At 41.2% G+C, this 17,198-nt stretch overlaps 1 protein-coding gene across 1 annotated transcript in view; it reads left to right on the top strand.

Moving 5' to 3' along the window:
• Nucleotides 1-17,198, top strand: part of ST8SIA6 (ST8 alpha-N-acetyl-neuraminide alpha-2,8-sialyltransferase 6) — a gene marked incomplete at its 5' end in the record, with an annotated part of 33,239 nt that overhangs the window by 5,353 nt on the left and 10,688 nt on the right. Inside the window, 2 exons of the mRNA XM_010150984.1 lie at nt 4,370-4,468; nt 9,838-9,924. Of these exons, the coding sequence (XP_010149286.1) occupies nt 4,370-4,468; nt 9,838-9,924 (186 nt within the window). The remainder of the gene's footprint in view (nt 1-4,369; nt 4,469-9,837; nt 9,925-17,198) is intronic.

Genomic DNA, 17,198 nt, shown 5'->3' with positions numbered 1-17,198 from the left:
GCGAGATATGGAATAACAGTGTGCTGATAGATATGGCACATGGTCTTAATCTACTGTAGATTTATTAAAGTACAGATGGTGTACTTTCTGAGTTCCTAGAATTACCATAGGAAGTATGCAGTCCTCAAGCTGTTCGTATATGATTAAAAAAACCTCCTCTTTTTCAGATTTTGGCCAGTGAGGTTGGCTTTGAAAACATCTAAACCCTAAGGGAAGTGCAGCAGAAATTTCCCTGTTTCATCAGTTTTATGAGTTCAAGACAACAGAATATAATATGGTTTCCACTTGCAGTTCTCATGTAGTTTAAGAGTTTGCAAAATGAGTTGAATGTAACCTGGTATCTGCGTTGTGAGGCATGTTACCTGATTTCACTGGAGAAGTTTTAGTGCAGTTCTAAGTTGTGAACAAAGACGGTCATCCGCTAGGTCAGGTAAATTCATTTAGTGATAAATGTTACCTAGCGTAATTGTCCTAAGAGATCAGAAATCTAATCTGAGTCTGATGGCTGCACAGCTCTGCAATGAATAATGCAGAAGTCTGGACTGCCCCTTGCACACCCCTTTTGTCTGAATGCAAAAATGTTTCACTCACGTGAAACAGAGGCCAATCTGATTCCTAAACAGAAATTTAACTTTTACTAGAATGAGTCATTGTTTTGCATGTCTTGCAAATAAAGTGTTTTATTTTTGTATCTTTTTGCACCACATAGGGAGCGTTAGTAAGTTTTGTGTGGAAAAAGCCACAGAACAAGCATTTTGGTTATCTATCTTGTGTCTGCATTGTATGGATAAAGAATGAGGATTAAAATTTGTGTCTGGTTTTCCCCACACTTGGGTCATTTTCCCTAATCTTCCTATGTGTCATGGAAAGGGAAGGAAAAATTCCTTATTCCTTTTTTCTTCCCTTGATGCCTGTAAAAGGGACTGTCAGGATTTAATGACAAAACAAATCAGGGTTTTATTTTGCTCATCCTTTTTTATCTGACTTCTTTCTTTTTGAGATTTTCAAGTCTTGAAAATGTGTACATAAAAAGAAATTACATATTAAAAAACGAGGCAACTGGCTTTGGTTGATCCTAGTGCTATGAATTTAAAAAGTCTAAAACTCTGAGTGGAGCGTGTATGTGGTTGAGAGTGTATTCATTCACTGCCCCACTGATCTTGGGACATAAATTAATAGGAAGCTCTAAGGACCTTGTAATGATTCTCTGCACGGAGTTGTAAGAACGCTGGTTCTCCGACGATGCCTGCCGATGCACCTTGCAGCGGGCTGATCAAACCTAACCGCCTGCTCTGACTTGCTTTTCCTGGCAGGCTTTGGGAGTTAAAGGTCTCCGCTGGCCAGCTGTGGCTGGGAAGGGCCGGGCCACTTCTCAAATCAGCATCCAGCATCTGGGCTTTCAGTTGTAATAAAACAGTTGTTTGCAGCACTAACATGCACTTGGCTTACGATATCAATAATTCTTTTTCTAAGGCGCTGTTTATGCAGCTAAGCTTTGCCTGTAGCCATTTCTCTTATTTGAAGCTGCAGCTGCAGAAGGATCTTTTGAGCTTACTGACTTAAAGAAGCAAGGGAGAGGAAACGGGATAGCGTGCTAACTAAATCTGTTTGGGAACCAGTGTTGGGTTCTTTGCTGAAAGGGCCCACCTGGTTCTTCGCTGCAGACGGAACCATTCAGACCAAGCCGCAGTAAACCTGCGTGCAGATGGTGTAGGCAGAACATTTGCTGGCACTTACTGTGTGAGATCTGCTGAACTGTGTGCTCTGAGAGCCTTCTGCCCTCGCATTTGTGTGTTGCTCCTTGAAAAAAGAGTCAGATAAGGAGCTGTATGCAAGATCGGCTGAGGAGCTCTCGGTACGTAGTGCCAGTTGTCACTGTCTATTAAAGTCACTGCAGAACTGAAAGGACAGAGGTTGACGTTGAGTTGTCTTGCCACTGCCCTCAACAAGGGGCATGCAGACTACGTACTTCCTCAGGGGCACTGAGTGCATACCCAGAAGTTCCCCATGGTGGAATCTATCCTCTGCAGCCTACATCCTGGGTGAATTGTTCCTATGGAGAGACTGATTCACTAGAAAAATCATGGGCAATGGAAAGAGAAGGAAAGGCACTTGGTTCCTTTTCCTCCCCTGTCATAGCTAGGAATACGCCAGTCAGTTCAGTGGCAGAATAAACAAGCATTTATTCTGCTCTTTTTTCCTCAGTCAGTCGCCTTCTCATTTGAATTGTTTCACATTTTAGTTAACAAGAAGGCTCAGGGGGACCTTATCAATACCTGAAGGGAGGGTGCAAAGAGGACGGAGCCAGGTGCTTCTTAGTGGTGCCCAGTGACAGAACCAGGGGCAATGGGTACAAATGGACACACGAGGTTCCTTCTGAACATCAGGAAAGACTTTCATTGTGAGGGTGACTGTGCAGTGGCACAGGTTGTCCAGGGAGGTTGTGGAATCTCCACGCAGAACTGAAAGGACAGAGGTTGACGTTGAGTTGTCTTGCCACTGCCCTCAACAAGGGGCATGCAGACTACGTACTTCCTCAGGGGCACTGAGTGCATACCCAGAAGTTCCCCATGGTGGAATCTATCCTCTGCAGCCTACATCCTGGGTGAATTGTTCCTATGGAGAGACTGATTCACTAGAAAAATCATGGGCAATGGAAAGAGAAGGAAAGGCACTTGGTTCCTTTTCCTCCCCTGTCATAGCTAGGAATACGCCAGTCAGTTCAGTGGCAGAATAAACAAGCATTTATTCTGCTCTTTTTTCCTCAGTCAGTCGCCTTCTCATTTGAATTGTTTCACATTTTAGTTAACAAGAAGGCTCAGGGGGACCTTATCAATACCTGAAGGGGGGGTGCAAAGAGGACGGAGCCAGGTGCTTCTTAGTGGTGCCCAGTGACAGGACCAGGGGCAATGGGCACAAATGGACACACGAGGTTCCTTCTGAACATCAGGAAAGACTTTCATTGTGAGGGTGACTGTGCAGTGGCACAGGTTGTCCAGGGAGGTTGTGGAATCTCCATTCTTGGAGATACTCAAAATCCATCTGAATGCAGTCCTGGACCACTGGCTCTAGATGGCCCAGCTTGAGCAGGGGTTGGACCAGGTGACCTCCAGAGGCGCCTTCCAACCCCAACCCTTCCGTGATTCTGTGACATGAAATGGCATCTTCCCCAAGTAGGAGCTTCAAAATCAGCTTGTCAGAAATCTTGTTGACAAGTGGTCTCTGTGTTTTAGCAGTGAAGGCAATGGAGTTTTGGTCCTTGTTAGTAAAAGGAGTGATGGTTCAGAAGCAGAGCGCGTTGTGTACAAAGCGGGAAGACCCTCCCTCTTTGTGTAGGAGTGCCTCTGCACAGAGATGGCTCCGTTGTGCGTTTCGAAGAACAACACGGGTTCTGTTCACTTGCTGCAGCTCACACCCAGGAGTGAATGACACAGCCTGTGTCTTCTGTATTTCTGGTTCTGGTGTGGACAGGTAGGTTGCAGAGTCAAAGCGCTCCGTAAGTAGTGAATCTGTGGAAAGAACCCAAAAGGAGTAGGGAAGGGGGGGAGAGGGGAAGATGTTGAGGAGCAAGGAAAATAAAAATGCTGGAGGAAAACAACTTCATGATAAATGACAATATGCACAGCTGATGGAAGAGGGTGATTGTATGAGGCTGAACCTAGATACAGGGTGAACTGAGGTGAATGGAATAAGACCTTGGTATCTCACTCATTTACTAATTTACAGCTCAATCTTCTGCTGGCACTGCCAGAGTGAGAAGGCCACGCAGGAGTTTGGTGAAAGTAAGACAGCGGCCGTTAAAGATCACTGTCTCGCACTTGCCTTGGTTCCTTTTACAAATGTTTATTCTCACTGTATAAATAAAGAATAAACAAGGGAGGAAGTATTAAGCTCAGATCAGTAAGTTAAGGTCCAAATAGGAAGATCCACGTAACCTGTGGTGTTTCCTGCACGTATCATATTGTCTCTGAATATTGCATCTTATCAACAACAGTAGGAAATCAAATCTGCTAAATATTTTACTGGTGAATATTTTAAATACCTTCAAAACATAATGTTAATTCCCATTTAATTTCTTTTTTTTAAATTTATATTCTCTGATTACAGTGTAAAGCAGAAAATATCATTCAGACTATGAAACAGGGTTACTTTAAAGAATCAAATATTTTATAGTCACTAGCAGCAAACTCCCCTTTTATACAAGATCTTCACAATAAAAGTCAATAAGATTTCTTTGGTAATGTGTTCAGCTAAATCCACAGTTATTAATCTTATTGTCATAGCAAATTAAACGTGACAGCATCGTCAGAATGTTCTCTCTTTAAAAGTTTGTTGCTTTCTCTCCCTCCCCCCCACCTTCTTTTAACAGAACAACTGTTAATAAAAATGGAATTAACCAGTTTGAACAGGCTTCAAAATGTAAGGCAATTCAGGATAACATTTTGTCATCATCTATCAAGAAGAAAAGGTAGGTGTTTGCTGTGCTTTCTGCTTTGTTTGTTTTAAATAGAACGGTAAAAGATTGTCCTCTTTTACATAATTCTTGATGATACTGATGTAGAGCTGTAAAACAGGAAACTGAAATTGCCAGTGTTTGCCTGCATTTTTTCTTTCACATGTATTAGATTTGAGATGGAATTTTATTTATTTTTTTTTTATTTTCACAATGCAAGTCAACAAGATTTTTCTTGGCCAGTTAGCAACATTTTATTCCAGGATATTCATGAAAAGGTTGAACAGAATCTGTGAGGTATAATTTCATTCTTGAGTGTATTTTTCCTGATTGGTGACCACTCCTGCTATGAGTAACCTCAGGTACTCATTCTTTTCAGCATGTTCACTAGATTAGAGTATGGAAATGTACTAGCATGAGAACTTGCTAATTAACTGCACTCATTATAATAGTAAGTCCACAGGAAACTTATAATTCAATTTTAGATACATTGAGGAAACACCCCAAATGATTTTGGGGTTTGAACTTGCTGTTCTGCCTTTTCCTGACATGGAAAAAAAATCTTTGATATCAGCCATGCTCAAATTCCATGCCACTCTACAGTGAAAATGGGAGCAGCAGTCCATTGCTTTTGAGAGGTAACATTTTGCCTATAGGGATACACCAATAAATAAAACGTAAGTAAGAAAAGCTTCCCATTAGGATCGAGTTCCAGCTTAAAATTAATTATGTGCCATGGTGTCTTTAAACTTGGAAGCTTTTTTTTTCCCCCTCCGTTTGTGAAGAGAAGAGAAACAGAATGAGAAAGAAAAGCTCTGCTAAAAATAATTATGTGCCTTTCCCCATTCAAAGAACTGGAGAAGCCAATTTTTTCCTTAATACAGAAACAAAACTAAATATGATTTTACAGCTTCTGTTGTCTTTTCTGCCCCTTCCTCACCTTCTCATTGCATTTTAAGATCTTTCAGCTGGTTTTAAGTCACCATATTCCCAGCATTCTGTCTTTACTCTCTTAATGCTTTTTCTCTCCTCTATAACCTCTTCTCCCACCAATATTCCACCTCATCAGCAACACGATCATTGAAGTTTTTACTCTTTTGAAAGGATGTAGACCCCTCGCCATGTTACCGATATGCTGCTAGTGACTGCTGAGACAGAGGCTGGCACACAGAGGTCGAAGAATACAGTTGTCTGAAAAACCGAGTGATTAACATCAAGAGAAGGACAACTGGTCACTGTTGCCTCCAAAATCCAGTTACAGCAATATAAATGGTGTCATTTATCCTGCATGTTACAACGCTGTACAGGGTGCAGCAATGCAGGTGTGCTTTCTATGCCTAGAAGGTGTTGGAGCTGAGACTGTAGGAGAAACTTTACAAAGGGTGAGGCCTTTATTCTGTGCCTAAAGAGAAAGGAAATGCACCATTTAACGAGGCAGAAGATGAATTGGACAGGTAGGAAGAGAAACTGACTGCTTGGAGCAAAGGAGCGAGGGATTGCTTTGTGCCACGAATATTCCAACTCACCCTTCACAGGGAGGAGCTGCAGGGATCTTTGTTGCTTTTTCAAGGTGTGACCCACAGGCATGGTATATAAATGCTTTATTTTACAGTTCTAGACTTTCAGGGACATTCTGGACACTTGCCTCTTAAGTTGGCAGAAAGGGACAAAAATGACTAGTTTAAAGCTTGTCAAATGATTTGGTAGTAAAAAATGCTATGTAAGTGGGAAGTTATTATTATAGCAGGTACGGTCTGGTGGTGATAAAGAGCCTGAAATGCTGAGTTTTGTTGGCAGTTTTCCATTTTTATTCTAGAGCAGGCCCTGTGCACAGTCTCCTGAGGGCTTTAAAAACTGATCATTGTTTTGGTAGTACTAAAGCTTCCAAAGCCAAAAGGAATCCTCCTTTTCTCTTGGGTTTCCTGCCATGGTTTTTCTTTTTATTTGTTTCTTTCGTGAATATAAGCTTCCAAGTAGAAACATCTCCTTTTTCTCTCTCCTGCTGCTCAATTTTCTTTCTAATTCAAACAACTTTTTTTTCCAAGTAGGTGTAAAGTTTTAGCAAGTCACCAGTGGGGCTGCATCTGTCTCTCTGTTCTGGCATTTTACCTATTGTCTCCCTAGTATCTCAAGACTTACATCCTTGCTGTTGTCCTTTAGATATCTGCCAAAAATTAGAAGGTACTTATACTTTGTCAGTGCCTCAACTGTGCATAATAATTCCACCTTAGCCACTGCAGTTAATGTAGAAGGTCACTGCATACCTGGCAAGTACTGCAGGCAAAAAAACCCCTTCCAGGTGTTGTTTGTCAGCAAGACTCATGCAGTATAAGTGAGTTTAGTACAACAGCAAGTTACTATAATGGTTGTGGTAAAGGTGGCAGACAAACAGGCCGAAACATGTTTCATTCAGTATTCTCAGCACTGTAATTATTCTCTTGTCCACGTATTTTTATAGTTCAATTTACCTGAGCTTTTTTAATCTCAATAATAGAACCCTTTTAGCATCAGTGAATATATGTTGTAAGCCCCTGGGTGCCAGTGGAAACATATGTATTGTCCCAGCTCTTTAAAATGGAACAGTGGAGAAGAGGACTGTCTGGGTTACAGCAGAGCCATGAAATGATACAGAGCAGATGTGGCGGCCGCCTTGCAGAGCTGTCGCAGCCAGGAGCTCCTGTTCCCCCGGACATGCTCCTGGGATGTCTCTGCCCCAGCACTGTCTGGCAAAGATGAGTTCTGACAGACCGTAGTGTCTTTGTAAGTCACAAGAGGAGCAAAACTGCCTGCACAGGGCAAGCAGAGGTGTTGTTCTGCCTTGTAGAGACCTGTAAGTGATGCTTTTGTGGGTGAGCTGGTGAGCTTAGATGACTCTGATCAAGAATGACTCCATCCAGTGACAGCAGGGGAAAGGCAGCAGTGTTCTTGCATTGTAATTGGTGTTTTTACCCTAGGTACAGCTTCTGTTACATGTGTAAGAAGGTCCTTACAGTTTCTGACAGTGAGTGCCAATGTTTCTCGTGAGGCCTCAGAACTAGGGTTACGGATGATGCTTTGATTTTTCTCCGTACCACATGTTTCCCTGTAGCTTGCTAATAACTTGTTGGTCCATGCAATTTCTTTCTGAGCTGATGGTAATTTTTTTTTCATTTCTGACTCTGATCTTCATCTTATCAATGTCTTTAGGCTGGAATTTGCTTTTTCTCTATTTTTTTCTGCTAGATAATGATAGCCTAAGTAACTCTTCATGGCCTGTTATGCTATTAATTTTTGGATTTTTTCCCTAAGTCCCAGCATCTGAGAGTTATTTATTGTTTGGCCTTAAAGAATAAAACTAGATGAGGGATTCAACATCAGCATAGGCTATTTCGGTCCTGTGCTTCTATACCATCCTCCCCTCACACGCACTCCCTGTCCTGCCCTGTGCTGGTACTGACACTTGTCTGACCCCACAGTGAGCCAATTTAGGTGGCAGCTTCAGCAAGAAAGTAGTTCCATTTTGTCTGGCTGCAGTTCCAAGGTTGCTAATACAACATACCAGCAGGCAGCTGCCAAAATAGGAAGGCCTTATTTCCAGTTTCTCTGCTCCCATCACTCCTTGCTTATACTGGCTGTGGTGTTCAATCTTTCCCGATCTGCTTTAACACACTGAAGAAGAAAATGCATATGCATGTGTTTTTTTTCTTTCTGGGTTATGCTTTTGCCACGGTAGTGAGTTAAAGTGGCCTATGAAGGCATTTGACAAGTGCAAAAGCAGAACAGAGGTAGAGTCAAGTAAGTACTAGTAGTGACACGAGGGAGAGAACGGATTTGGTGTTGGACTGGAAGGAGGAAGAATGTACTGCACCAGATCCAATGAGCTACAGCTACACTGAAACTAGTTTTACTCTTCTCCCACTTCTGCCCATTCATCCTGCTCTCCTGAGCTGTGCAAGGGCTCAGTAAAATCAGTTTAGTCACAATCAGGTAGTTCCTTTAAGGGTTTGCTGAGTCTGGAGAATGAAAACCGTATATGTTGTCACAGGTGCAGACTCAAGCCAAAGAGCAGTTCTAATGCAAAAGTCTTCTTAAAAATTTCTTTTTTTTTTTCCATATGGAAATGAGACATGATTTTACTCAGGGGTAGATAAACAATTTAACTTTAGCAGATGCAGTGCTTTTATGAAGCAAACAAAAAATGAGATTTTTTTTTTCAGATGTTTACTGTAAAACTGTGGTACTAAAAGCATGTTGAACATAGAGAGAGGAGGATGGTTGGGTTTTGGGTTGTTGACCTCTGCTGCTGAAAGCCACCACAGCCTTTTTTTAATATTCCTTTTTATCAATTATCATTCCCCATTTAAAAACAGGTGAGGTTTCTTGCCATCCCAACTCTTGTAAAACTATTTAAAATACACACTTCTAAATTCCACCTTAAATAAACTCATGATCAGTTGGTTTTAGGCCAACATTAAGCCATTTTTGCCAAAATAATACAAGGTAGATTTTTTTCTGGAGACATGACTCCCATAGAATTTGTAGACATGGCATCTGTATCATAACTTTTTCCCATTCCCCTAGTCCTCCTTGTAAGTCGGAGTTAATTGTTAAAAAACCAACCAACCAAACAAACAAAAACCCAAACAAAAAACCCCCAAAACTATATTAGGATCCAAGCACAAATGAGAGAAGTATTAACATTGAACCTATAAGGGAAGAAATGTCTTCATTCGTTTGAATTACATATTCTGAAGTGTTTCATGTATAGACAAATTTAAATCTCTTGAAAGGGTTTAAAAAGATCAGAAAGCTCTTTGGTTACAGGTACCAGTGTAACCACAGTGCTGGTTGATGTAAAACAACAGATTGTTTTATTTAAGAGATAATCTGGAGGAAAACTTACATCTGTAAATGTTGGACTATGGTCTTAGATGATTGAATTGAGCTTTGGGGACCCTAAGGTAAATGAAAGAAAAAGCGTAAGAAGTGTAATGTTTCATCGTGACTTGCAAGAGCCACATCTCAAACCATTTTTGAAGTTTAAAACACCAAGCACAAGGAAGAGGTTTTAATTTGACCTTTTGCACTTGAGATGATTCCTAATAACTTCAAGATATTTCTGGTCAAATACTGAAGTTTGAAACCAGTGTACTTTTGAAAGTTTCTGAAAAGTTCATTAGGACATGACTATTAAGAAGCAATGTTTAATAGGTCATGCTAATTAAATGAGAATAGTACTGTTACAAATTAAAAAAAAAAAAATAGGTCGTGGAGTTCTAAAAGCAATCTATTAGATATGCACCATGCACATTATTATTAATACATGCTTCATTTGAATGTTTTAGAGATTGTTTCTAAATATACATACATATATATTCTAGTGTTTGATGTGTTGCCTTTTTTAGATATTCAGAAGATTATTATCTCCACATAGTCACCAAACTGCAGAACTGCACCTGGATAAGGAGAACAGAAGAATCTACAAAATTCAGGTAATTTTCATTATCTCATTTAGAAAAACTGTTTACCCTAGATTTGACTAAGAAGCCATAAGTTGAAATCTTCCCTTTTGAAAAGATAATTTTGTATTGATTTTAGGCTGCACTCATAGCTATACATTTCTATTAATCTTTTGATGCTGGGGTCCTCCTTATTTATTTGAATTGAACTGTGCAAATGGAGTAGGATAAAAGAACTACACAAATGAAGTAATTTCACCTATCTCCACTATAATGAATACTTAACTAACTTGAATAGAATGGATTAAAATATTCCTGACATGAAGCCTACAGTATTAAAAAAATAAATCAGTGATGTGATTTTGTCCATCTGAACTGGCACTCTGGTGATGAAGCAGTGTACTTCTTACCCCAGGACAATTGCTTCTGTCACAGAAGTGCCCTAGGCACTCATGAGGTTTGACGCTGCATGTCATGGCCCCTGGGCATGGAAGCACGTGATTATGTCTGTCCTTGTTCAGGATGGCACCTAAGTGCATGCTTGGCAGGGACAGGGATCCCTGAAAAGCTTCAACTCTCATTTCAAAATTCACCATGCAGGGTTTAGAGAATAGCTTCACTGTGCCAACCCTGTTTTCTCCAGGGGGAAGTACTGTCTTGAATTATATTATTACATGGATCAGAATTAAAGATTCTGTCATGATCGTTAAAAATAAATAAACTGACCTACCTTCCAGCTCTTTGGAGTTAACTAGCATTGAAAATCCACATAAGAGATTATCTAATATCTACATGCTCAGCATGATACTTTTGGAAGAAGTAGTTTGAGGGGCAGTAAAGCTTTTTGTGCAACATAAATTGCTGTGTTAGCTAAGTATCATAATTAACTAACGGTGTTTCTGTATTCTCCTACCTGAGCTCTGGGAGTTAAGGTTTAAGAAACTTTCAGTTAACTCAGGCAGGCTTTAGCTGTACATAGAGATCAGAGCATGACGAGGAGCTGTGGAAGCAGCCCATTCTGTCTCAGGACAGGCTTCTTGTACAGAGTTGACAAGAAGTGAAGCTGCTCTTCACCCTTACACATTTAGGGTTTCTGTTTTCCAGTCTTTATTTAGCTTCTCTTCCTTCCGAACAGGCCAGCCACCACCTGCCAGCAATTTGCTGTGCTAGGTATGTGAGTCAGTGGCAGAGTAACCATTCCTTGTTCCAGCTTGACTTTTTCTTGCTTGACATTTATTGCTTCTGCAATCTCCCTTCCACTGGGCCAACTTCTCCTACATCTTCCAGGCCTATGGGAATCAAACATGACACCCTCTATCTAAACCGACATATGAGACTGTTGGACTTTAAGTACCAGGTACTTACTATTCCTCTTGCTGTCTTTAGCAAGGAGTGTGTGGGTCCTAAGTAGTCAAGGTGGGTTATACAACCAGTGATCAGACTGGAAATATTCAGAGGTGAAAACTGGGGTGCACTAGGGCACTTAAAAAATGCGGGCTGTATGTACATTGAGGTGAGCTTGCTAGATTTAACTTAGCTTGAATACCAAGTGAAAAAAATCCTTGGAAACCCATGGTTCACCACAGGCTGGGCAGACTCTTGTTGCTTAATCGATGTTCAGGGGCTGTACAGTTACAGTTTCACTGCTTCTTAACATCCAGACTAGCTAGAGTGTTAGCTAGTTCACATGTGTACAACCCGTGCTGCAGTTCTGATGACAGCACTGCACGGTGTTCTGTCCCTATGAAATCTGGTCTGTTACAACATCATCAAAAAATTCCATTGATATGACCAAAGACCAGTACTTCAATTTAGGGCATTGTGGATGATTATTTTACAAAAGATATGTGCTTTTGGGAAGTCTTTCCTGTCTTTTTCTATTCCCTCAAACTCCTTTTCTCTCTGTTATCCTTGCTCCCATGCCATACTGGAAACTTTGAAGGCTCTTAGCAGTTAGTCAGTAGAGGATTAAAAAAAAAGGATTAAAAAAAGAGAAAACCAAATTCAGTTTAAAATTTACCGACTAAATCTGTATACACCCCATGCTTACAGTACTCCCAAACGTGTTTATCAGACGTAAGCACAAGAGCCTGGTACTAGCTTTGCAAGGATGCTCTAGCTGAGAAACGATGCATTGGCAGGGCTCTATGGGGAACAAAGCTTCTAGAAACGTGGTGAAATAAATGAATTAATAATCCCTTGGCAGTACATCTCTTCCTCTTTACTAGCTTTGCCTAGTGTCAGTAATGCATAATAACTGTGTAATACAAATATTATTCAGTTCTAAAAATCTCATTAAGTAGGTAGATAAACACACCCATTTTGCAGAAGAGGAAATTAATCTCAGAGGGGCTGTGCAGCAGGAGTTGGGTAACACAGCTAGCCACCTTCAGAAGAGCTTGAAGCTGCCTGTGTCATATTTTATTTCACCTGCCAGTGCCACCAGAAGTTTGCCTGCTGACTACACTGCAGAGAAGCTGCTTGACTTCTTTCCCTGTTCGCTCTTCTGTTAAATGGAGTGAACACTTACATGCTCGTCAGGCGTGGTGTCAATTGTATGACATCTCTGTATTATCCTGACGTTCTGAAGAAGAGGCATGCATATTTATAAGGGATTTAATGTCTTATACTTCAGGGCATAAACTAACCTCTGATTAAGACGGTTCAAAAGCAGCTTCCCGTGTGGTAGTGAATTTCTCAAAGAAGCTTTCTTGTGTTTTCCTTTGCAGCTTTTACTGTTGGCTACCAGCATACTGATAGTGGGGTGAATGAATATGTGATCTGAGCCAGTAACTCTTATGTTCCTAGAAGACAGCACTGTGTGCCAATGAGTACACATCAATTCTCTTTGTAAGCTGCACTCCCAGCAGATCCAGGCCAAATAAAAGAATATGAATTAGAAGTGCAATGCAGGAAAGAAATACTTGTCTTTGTATTTGGCAAAAGGGGTAGAGCTGACAGCCACACGTGGCACAAACCACAGTGGTTTTGCCAACCCACTGTACAAAAAGCAGAGGGCAGGGTTCCAGGTTGACCCATTACTACCTAGCTCAGCTTTGCCTTGCAGCTGTGCAAACTGTGTCCGTTTGTTGTCAGAGAGCTGCTTGTTTCCTTTTCCAAATGGCTTCCTCTGAACCTGCTTTGCTGTGCAAGCTCACATGCACTTGGCTAGGTTGCTGTCTGTCACTGGGCAGTGGTTCTTGACAGCTATGTCATGTTTCTCAGAATCAAGAAGAATCGTGAGGCAAGTACAAGGCATGATGTTCTCTTTAATACCTCCCTTATCCACAGTTACTCTTGTCTGGTTGATTTGTGTCCAGCCCCTGTCAGGGATCCAGTCTCCCGACCCTTCACTTATTTCAGTATCTGTAATACTGACATCGGTACTGCCAGATTTAGGCTGCCCTCAGGAGCAAGTGCAAGCACTTAGTTCATTGCTCTTGCAATCTAGTTAAGATTTACTGTGCCCCACATTAGTGTTTGTCAGCCATTGCTAGAGTTTTTATCTAACTTCACAGTAGGTGCTAGCAAAGGTAACGTTCCTACACCAGGAGTGGTGTAAATGGCATCCTACTAACTGTGATTTAGAGAAAGTCTCTGCAACCGTTACTGCTACTGACATATAGAGAACTATTTAAGTATTTTTTTATATCGACTTTTCCTTTGTGAAATTCAGCCATGCTTCTCTTGTGGGTTGTTGGTTTGTTTGTTTATTTTTTAATTTCCCTTGTTCTTGATGGCTCTATAGTCATCTAGCATCTCCACATTATCCCTTCATTTCTAAGCCCACCTGAATTCTTCCTCCCTTTTCAGTTTTACATCAGGTGCCACTTGTTTTAGACAAAGCAAACCCTCAGATTTCTTGGTTATAAGAGAAGATTGGTACAAACTTGGAATGGGAAGGGAAATAATCTCTCAGCTGCCCGGAAATGTAATTCTTAAAGCTCCAGAAAAAAATCATGCTGGGTAGCTTCGTCTACAAAGGCTCTTCTAGCTACAGTCAGTAGATTCTCAGGTTCCCTAGGTAACCTGAATATTAATTATTATATTGGTATTCTTCAAAGGTTTTCCACTTAAAAGAAATGTTTCATTAGTACAACAAATTACAGAGCCCAATTGTGTGCAAGCTGTAATTGTTTTTTACACCTCCACATCTCTTTGCTTTACAGACTTATAAGCTTGATTTATTCTCATTTGGACTGTACACCCATGGTGGCAAATAATCTGCAGGTTTTCCAAATAGTTGCAACTCCTGTTTTTGCTGGGAGCTAACAAATAGCTAAAACAACCCTCAAAATTACTGGGGGAGGAGAAGAGGGAGGATATGGAGAAAGGCTGAGCAGATGCTGTGTTTCAGAGAAGCCTCTGAGCATTGTATTTCTGGGCTATCTCACTGAGCTTGGAGCCTGGTGAAGCAATGCAACAGTTCTTCAGGAGCAGTATCACACTGGGATAGCCCCGTGTGACCCATGGATACTGAGGCCCCTGCCCGTGGAAATACCAGTCCTGACAAGCTTTATTTGCATTTGATAATAAAGGGAAAAGGAAATTCCTAGGTGTAAAATACAGTTTTAAACCCCCTGATGTTACACTGCAGTTTAGCTGACACGTTACTCCACCCTACCAAAATAGAATTTTCTTTTTTTTAAAAAAAGAAAACATTAAGACTTTTAAAAAGAACCCTGAGCCTTGAAAAGAATAGTTAAAGGATCAACCCATTTTCTTAGTCCTGTAATTTCCTCTTTTGGTTTTTGTTCCACTCGACCTCTATTACCCTTTCTCCACTTTAATCTCTCTTCTGAAAAGTGTGCATTCAATATTCCTGCAGATTAGAAACTCCCACTCCTTCTTGAAGAGATTAATTTGTAGCGTGCTGCACTGCAACATATATACCAGTATTGCTTAACAGATCTGTGTACTGCAATGAACCACAGTTGAAACACAAATAAAATACCCTGCAAGGTCAATTTATGCTTACATAAGCTCACACCACCACATAATCAATAGCTTTCCTAACTCTAAACAGATCAATAAGTCCACTGTACTCTGAAACCTTCTATTCCAGTATACAAGAAAATACACGCTGAGATTACAGTGTGATTTTAAGAGTACATTTGCTGCTTAGGTTTAGTAGATCATACGTAAAGTCTGGAGTATGTATTCAGAGACATATTTCTATTTCAGAAGAGAAAAAAGCTGGGCGGCGAGATAGTAATTGGTGATGGTTTGGAGAAACGGTTGAATCTGTTAATTGCTCTACAGACTATATACTTCCCAAAAGGTTGGAGGATTCCTTAAGGGGAACCTCATTTTGGATGAGACTGAGTTAATTATGTCTTCATGGCAGACTCTTTAAATAGTCTTTGGTTTGAAAATTTTATTACACTTTTTACATATTCAGCCTTGATTTCAGATTGAACCCTGTTGGCTTCCATTGTCTTAGACATTTATAGCGTTACTTCATTTATAGGCAGTTCAAGGGCTGTCAGCATAGCATTCCCCTTCAGCATGTTCTGTTTCAGATACCAGATTTAACCACTCTTTTCTTAAAGATTGGAATATGTCATAATATGCTTCACTGCACTTTGATGCTACTGCCTTGGGATTGACAAGAGCCTGGAGAAACACGTATCGTTGTCTAGAGCCCCCAGTGCAGTACAATAAGATAATTGCTTGCTCATTATAAACTGTTACAGCAGTGGACACAGATAAAAGGTAGTCTCACTGTCTCTACCTGCACCCTTGAAATTTTGCTCTTATATAGTGGAATTTTTTGTGGGTTCTTCTCTGTGTTGTCATGACAGTCTCTTCAGTGTGAAACCTCAAAGTCTTCGTTGTCTTCACATATATAGTAGAATAGCTGCCATGAACTAATGTTTACACATACCCAAGCTAGGTGAACTATTAAAAGAAGCAATTAGGCAAGCATAGACTTTTTCTGGGTATAAGTAATCCACAGACTCTTGTCACTTGCAACACTTTGCCCTTTGTCCAAATGATATTACCAGCTGTGCTGTGAAATACACCTCGCATCGGGCTTACTGGAGTTACCGCTTTCAGTATTTGCTGGTCTCTACTTTGTGTTTGGCTCGCTCTTTTATGTGGTGGGTTCTCTCTTTCATGTGTGTTTGGTAACTGCGGATCCACAAAGCTACGCCTGCGTGAGCATTGCTGGTGTGGATGATGTGCAAGTGCTTTATAAGGGGACCGATGTGATATTCTTTTTGCAAACAACCGTTCACTTGTACAGATGTTTGTAAAAGGTGCCTTACAATCAAATGGACTTAGACCATCACTGAAAGAAGTTTGGCCAGATACCTATTAAAAACCTCCAGTTGTTGAAATTCTGCACCTTGCCTAGGCAACCTGTTTCAGTGTGCTTCCTAATACTGAACTTAAGCTGTCTTTAGTGCAAGTTAAGATGGTTTTCCTCCCCACCGCTGCCTTAGGAGGCAGTTGAACATCTACTATTTGGAACAATTTTTGTATATTTTGATACTTCTGTAGTGTCCATCCCCATCCACTTTTCCCCTCTCAGTTTAGTCCAATGTATAATGACAGCGAAATATTTGACACTGTCCTCAGCATTGAAGGATGCCCTCTGGCCCCAGGTCTACAGGCACTGGCGTCACACTGAAGTGTAGCCTACACAGAAGAAATCCTATTCAGTTCATAGAACCACAGGATGGTTTGGGTTGGAAGAGACCTTAAAGACCATCTAGTTCCAACCCCGTGCTGTGGGCAGGGACACCTTCCACTAGACCAGGTTGCTCAAAGCCTCATCCAGCCTGGCCTTGAAGATGGCCAGGTAGGGGACATCCACAGCTTCTCTGGGCAACCTGTGCCACTGCCTCACCACCCTCTCCGGGAAGAATTCTTTCCTAATCCCTAATCTAAACCTCCCCGCTTTCAATTTAAACCTGTTAGCCCTTGTCCTGTCACCGCAGGACCTTGTAACAAGTCCCCCCCAGCTTTCCTGTAGCCCCTTCAGGTACTGGAAGGCTGCAATAAGGTCTCCCTGGAGCCTTCTCTTCTCCAGGCTGAACAAGCCCACCTCTCTCAGCCTTTCTTCACAGGAGAGATGCTCCAGGCCTTTGATCATCTTCATGGCCTCCTCTGGAATTGATCCAACAAGTTCACACAGTTTGGTTTGATTTTGCAGGCTCATGTTCCCCTGGGAGTACCGCAACCTCTTGAGGATCACGATTAACTATGTTGGCCCAGTGGTCCCTTGAGCAAACAATTCCAGTGGTGTACTTTTTCCTGTATCCCATAGTACGAGGCTGTGTAAAGTTTTCGTGCAGAAG

This window comes from Eurypyga helias, unplaced genomic scaffold, assembly GCF_000690775.1.
Source record: "Eurypyga helias isolate BGI_N326 unplaced genomic scaffold, ASM69077v1 scaffold11024, whole genome shotgun sequence".
NCBI lineage: Eukaryota > Metazoa > Chordata > Aves > Eurypygiformes > Eurypygidae > Eurypyga > Eurypyga helias.
Note: the sequence above shows the minus strand (reverse complement) of the source record. Positions and strands in the feature narration are given on the sequence as shown.